Source organism: Lactuca sativa, chromosome 4 (assembly GCF_002870075.4).
Source record: "Lactuca sativa cultivar Salinas chromosome 4, Lsat_Salinas_v11, whole genome shotgun sequence".
NCBI classification, from domain to species: domain Eukaryota; kingdom Viridiplantae; phylum Streptophyta; class Magnoliopsida; order Asterales; family Asteraceae; genus Lactuca; species Lactuca sativa.
This window is the reverse complement of record NC_056626.2, coordinates 71253941-71260439: the sequence shown is the minus strand read 5'-3', so window position 1 is coordinate 71260439 and position 6499 is coordinate 71253941. Positions and strand designations below refer to the sequence as shown.

The following is a 6499-nucleotide window of genomic DNA, read 5'->3' as shown; positions in this document are numbered from 1 at the left end:
AGGTTTGCATGGTTAGGATGGCTTTATTAGGGATACCAAATATATGTTCTATTTTCTAGCTCGTGGAAGTTCGTGATTATGTCTGTGTATCATTTACATGCTAATGGTTTACACTTAGAGAATTTTTTTAAGTATACGATGGTGGATGGTCAATCTACAAAGTTTTGGTATGATCCTTGGTTTTTTAAGATTCCTTTTTCGACAAAATATCATATGGTTTTTGAGTTGAAGTTGGAAACACAATGCATTTTCTCTAACCGATTGAATTTTATTGCAGATGCTTGGTTACTTAGAAGGATACCAAGATGGATGTGGAAACAGAAGAGTGGGGCTCCTTGATGTTATATTCATGAATTTGAGCTCATCACACGTATGGATCACATGCATTGGTCATCAGATTCTCACATAGTGTTCATGGTTTCATCTGTATCTTCCTTTCTTGATAGCGCCAACTTGATTAATTCAGGTTAGCTACAAGATGGAATAACCTAGTTGTTATTAATTTGAACATTTTGCATGGGAGGATAATGAAAAATTAAATTCCTATGCAGGAGAAACATGAGCAAAAAGGTATTAATTTAGACTACACATGGTGTTATATTTGCCTTAGCGATGCTGAGACAATGAACCATTTGTTTGTTTTTATCCCTTGATTAAATTCCTATGCAGGAGAAACATGAGCAAATAGGTATTAATTTAGACTACATATGGAAGTTGATTGGAATTTGGTGGGATATTCCTCCCTTAGTTGAGTATTAAGGATTGGGTGGGTAGTGCCTCCTTTAGCACTATAAAGGTTAAGTGTTGTGAAGATAACATTTCTCGTTTATATTTTGGATTTTTAATAAGTATAAGAAATGCAAGATGAAATTGGTTGGTTGGTTAAATAACCCTTTTTTACTTTGTTCAATTATGTAATTTGTTTTTCTTTAGTTTAATTAAACTTTACCATATATATATATATATATATATATATATATATATATATATATATATATATATATATATATATATATAACCTAGATCAAATAAGAAGGATGGATAAAAGAGTATGGATGGATAAAATCAAGGTAGCTTATTAGTATTAATGTGTTTTGTAACATCCCATTTTTAATCCGAAAAAATTTTCATTTTTGATTTAGGTGAAAACATTGTTTCCATAAAAACCGAATCAAGAAACCGTAAGTATCAAATACAATCATCCCAAAATCGGAGCATCATAATCATGTGAATCACATAAGCTGCCGACGAGTGTGTACAGTCAAGCCTTCGACTTTTCCCGATCATCTGATGTACGTGAAACACATTTAAATCCACAACTGTAAGCACAAAGCTTAGCGAGTTTCCTAAAATATCGTATACATCACATTATAATAAATCAACTATAAGTTATCAATAACTTTGGGACTATCCGCAGTCATGAGTACTATTAACAGTCCTATGGGCTCACAGTAGCCCTATGGTTTATCAACAACCATGCGGACTACCAACACTACACATATCAACAATCATCAAGGAAGACTCAGCTAGTCTAACATACATGCAAAGGTAATACAGTGAGAATATTCACCTCATAAATAGAAAACAAACACAACCACTCTCTGATAACAAAGACCGGTACTAAGAATCTCATAATCATCAATATAGAAGTACACTCTTCGTCTACAACATAAAACCCTCAATTTGACCAAAATTCAACGGTCAAAGTCAAAGGCCAATGTCAAATTTTAGACGACCTCCATTTCGTGGCCACCCATAGGCCATGTGGTGGCAGCTTCACGATAAAACAGTCGTGGTGACACCAGCCACCACGTCGTGGCAAGTAGACTGTGACGTCGTGGGAACTAGACTCTCATAACTTAATGGATTAAGCTCTTAACCCTTAATCTCATAAGCTACAAAGCTCAGATCTGAGCCTTCTTAAGGTCTTTATGGATGAAGTTTTCAACTTTATCCATTAAGTCAAGATCTCCAATTCTAAGCTCTTGATGATTACACCAAAGGCATGGACAATAAATTAGGCTATGCAAGTTACTTTTCTAACTATCACCATGGTCCAGAAACCAAAAAAAGCACTCCAAGGTTCTGGAGTTTACTCAAACTACAAGAACAAGAAGATTTGGACCAAAAAGCTCATAAAATGACCTAGAACAAGATCTAAATAGATAATGAGCAAAGTGAAGACTTTATACCTCTAAAAGACCAGAAATGTAATGAAGATGCAAGATCTAAGCTGGAACCAAGCACACAAACACCAAAATGGACTCATTATTCCTTCAACCTTCACAAAAGTGGTTCCACACACTCAAAACACACATATAGAGGTTAGGGTTTGGATGGGGTATGATCTCAGAGGGAGGAGGCCACCCAAATGAGGCAACCCTAGGAGTTAGTGTCTTTAAATAGGTCACAAAACCGGAGATCTAGGGTTTTACACCAAAGCACCCACCACATCGTGGCCAAGGCCTTGCCACGACATAGGGCTTCGCGGTCCACATTCCTCCATTCGATGTTGCCACGTCGTGGTTCCTCAGTCACCACATCGTGTCCTAACCAAAAATCCACAAAAATTTAGATTAAAATAAATTAAACTTAGAAAAGTATTACATGGTAAAACGGATGTTACATGTTTAAGGTCTGGCTTTCTATTCTTTTTGTTTGTGTTTTTGGCCATTTTAAACTAATTATTCTTATTTCTCTATTACTTTCAGCATGTGCAACTAGCATCTTTTCAACATACTTCTTGTTTTTCCCTATTCTGTTTGTGTATTCATCCATGTTTTTACTTGTTAACCCTTTTTTTCATGCAAATTTAATTTTGTTTATCAGTCACTTTTTTCAAACCACATATCACTTTATCATTCATTGTTGGTTGATATTTTGTATACATTGATCTTTATGAGTATTTTATTTATTTTTTATTGGAGGTCATATATGAAAGCAGTTTATCAACCTTACCATAAGGGCTCGTGACCATCCCGCATCTCCCTTAACTCATTTATATGAGATTTGGGTAAATAATATAATCATCATCCAAAAACCATCTTGGATCTTCTATTGTTATATCCTAATATGATATATGGGCCCTAAAATAAAGAATTATAATGGTGGACAAGTTTGAATTACATGATTACATGAATCACTAGGGTTGTGACATATTAGTAAGACATGTTGAAAATGTAGTGGATAACCCATCAACACATGTTCAAATCTTGTCGTTGTCGTGTTCGTTGTGACTATAGAGATTCGTTTGCACTGACTCAAAGATATAATACATAGTTTCATGTTCGAATGAACAATTAATCAAAATGTGCACAAACTGGACCTAACACCTTGTTATTACACCCACCTTTCGAATGAACAATTAATCAAAATGTGCACAAACCGGACCTAACACCTTGTTATTACACCCACCTAAACGCCGTGTGCAAATTGCATATTAAAACATTTCATATATCTTTAATTAGACTACAATTCTTGATAAATTTAGGAATGTAATAATAGTTTATTTTTTTATTAACTTTTAAAACTTGAAATATACTTTAGTAATATAAAATAGGAAAATTTGTAACTAATGTAAGTGATAGAAATTTGCAACCAAAATACGATCATTTTACTATTTGGATCGTTTTTTATACCTAAGATCGTAGGATCGTACAATCCTACAATCAGGATCGCGATTTTGACAACTATGTTTTACAGAACTGAAGGAGATCTTTATAGTGATATATTTTGCATAAAAACTACTTTACTTTTTATATGAAATATTTATAACAAATTATGTAACGGAGTAAAAACTTTTATGAATTAAAAAAAACGGATTATAAGTCGTAAATTATCGTATTAGGTATATGATATATTTTTCTTCCAGTTAATTAAAAAATAACACATATAAACAATCAATTTGAGATAGAGAGGATTATGAAAAGGATAGTTCGACAAAAAGAATTACCATCTTGATTGGTAATGATATTTATTAGAGATTTATTATATACAATTTGATTATTCTAACAAAATAGTCTATAGAGAGTACAAATATATTGTTATTAAATTTCAACATATGATTTACTTACTTTTCCAATTTCTTCTTATAAAGTTTAATCTTTGTGTTAAGAGTATGAGCTTATATAAGTGACATCTCTAGCTTTCATTATGGTAAATCCTTTTTCCAGAACCGAAATGCATAATTCCAAGAGCTAATGCTTCAAGCAGTTGTATATTATGCATTAGAGCTTGTAAATTATTCTTACATCATATTTTCCTTTAGTATACCCTCACTCTCCACTCTCACTTTTTACCATTAAAAACTGCTCAAAGTATGGCAGCTTTTCATATATTTGCAGACCAAGGACCCGATCGGAGAAGCTCAAATGTTGGACTACGAATGGGGAAACCCATCGACGATCATGCTCAACGGCACCGTCGCCGTCGATGAGTCCACCTCTCATCCCGACCAGAGCCGCCATATCTTCGAGCAGTACTCGCAAAGCTTCAATGAAACCACCGCCTCATCGTACCTCAACCCCAACGACTTCCTCCACCACTCCCATAACCCCCACCACCACTACCTTAACAACCCCACCCAAACACATCCTCATTTCGCCTCCCTCTACGACCCACGCGCCTACGGCGGGAATTGTGCCTACCCACCGTCGCCAACGCCGTTGCTCACTCTTGAACCGGAGGGTGGTTCCGGGAACGTTAACTCTCATGGCCATGGGCAAAACGGGTACATGATCATGCCAAAGCCTGAGCCCTCAGGTTGTGCCATTGACTTCACAAACAACCGGATTGGGTTGAACTTGGGTGGTCGGACGTACTTCTCCTCGGCGGAGGATGACTTCGTGAACCGACTCTACCGCCGGTCTAGGCCGTTAGAGGCGGCTCTTGTTAGCTCTCCGAGGTGTCAGGCTGAAGGGTGCAATGCTGATCTTACCCACGCTAAGCACTATCACCGCCGGCATAAAGTCTGTGAATTTCACTCCAAAGCCTCCACCGTCATCACCGCCGGGTTGACTCAGCGATTCTGCCAACAGTGTAGCAGGTTGTTTCCCATTTTTACCCTTGTACCTATTTTTACCTCAATCAAACACTTCACAGTTCACAGTTCACATAGTACAACCACTTGATGCATAAGATCACCTGAACGGGTTAACCGAAATCCCATGCATTAACTGATTGTACCTTTTAATAATATATTGTACAACTATATCATTGCACAGAAAGAAGGAAGAATTAGATAAATAAACATAGAAACAAAAAAAATGACGAAAATGCCCTGGGGTGGGTTTGGGGTACAAGGAAACTAAAGACAATGATTGGTGTACATGGGGGCGATCCCGAGGGCATTTTTGGGTCCGTAAAAATTTCTGTTTCCCATATAAGCTGCGGATTTACCCTTTGTTAGGTACTGTTTGCTTTTGCTTCTTATAGTAACCTATACCCAAAATACCCTTTTCTTTTGTTTCATTTATTGATTAGTACTCCTAAGAGTCCTTATAAATAATAATTAACTAATTATTATTTTTTACCATCCATTTACAAAAAATAATTTTTTTTTCACTATATAATGTTATAAAGATTCCATCTCTTATCGGAATTCGATAATGGAAAAAGAAGCTGTCGAAAAAGATTGGCAGATCACAACCGTCGACGTAGAAAATCATCACAAAATCCAGATCATAGCAAGGGGAGTGTCACAGTCTCGGGTGCTCAAAGTTCATCCTCCGAAATCATATCAAGTAAGAACTAATTAATTAATCCAAATTTTTACAAATAAATATATTAATTTATTCAAATTTTAGAATTATATATTTGTGTAAATTTTATAGGGTATCAGTCGGATTCGAGAGGTTAATTAATCTTTGTTGGTGGCACGATGGTTGTTGTTTCTTCATGAAGGAAGTTTATGGGAGATGACTAGATGGCTTAGCTAAGTTATAAATAACGTCGTTGTAATTAATTTTTTTTAGAGTGGTTTCACAACAAATTAATTTCCTCGGATGTTAATTCTCGATTAAATGTATTGCTAGGCTTAATTACTTTTATATATAGAAATTAATTACTGATTCTAGTTATATTTAGCTGGTTTCTAAAATGTTAAGTATTATATAAGAAATGAAAGAATGTTGCCTAGCACAGATGTCTACTAGGTTTTCAGTTCATACGCTCAAAAACTTTATTATGCTTGTCTTTTTATACTTTTTAGCTGTTTAGTATAATACCCGCTACAATTGTAGCTTCTTATTACCGATTCGCATATACTTATCAATTTCTTATTTTGTTAAGTGTTTTGTGTTTCGTTATAGTTGTTAAATCTTAATGTTACCCCAGATCTTGTAAGCTTATTGTGTATTCGGGTAAGAAAATGTCAAAATACTTAGTTTTGTTTAGGGAAGATTGCACTTATTTTAGGAAATATAATATCAAAAATCGATGTTTAAGTGTATACGATATAAGTTTATCATAAGAAATCTAGTTACCTAAATAATGAATTTCA

General features: G+C 35.0%; 1 protein-coding gene across 1 annotated transcript; it reads left to right on the top strand.

The window, feature by feature from the left end:
- Positions 1-4187: 4187 nt before the first annotated feature.
- LOC111896001 (squamosa promoter-binding-like protein 8) lies at positions 4188-6135 on the top strand. Its single transcript, XM_023892033.3, has 3 exons — positions 4188-5044; positions 5581-5741; positions 5832-6135. Exons 1-3 carry the CDS (start codon positions 4371-4373, stop codon positions 5855-5857), a joined length of 861 nt encoding a protein of 286 aa, XP_023747801.1. The 5' UTR covers positions 4188-4370; the 3' UTR covers positions 5858-6135.
- Positions 6136-6499: the final 364 nt, after the last annotated feature.

Bases quoted from the DNA above. Each gene is read 5' to 3' on its own strand.
- LOC111896001 (XM_023892033.3), top strand. From the start codon at position 4,371: ATGTTGGACTACGAATGGGGAAACCCATCGACGATCATGCTCAACGGC. The intron at 5,045-5,580 runs GTTGTTTCCCAT...AATGTTATAAAG, and splicing joins TTCTGCCAACAGTGTAGCAG to ATTCCATCTCTTATCGGAAT. The intron at 5,742-5,831 runs GTAAGAACTAAT...TAAATTTTATAG, and splicing joins ATCCTCCGAAATCATATCAA to GGTATCAGTCGGATTCGAGA.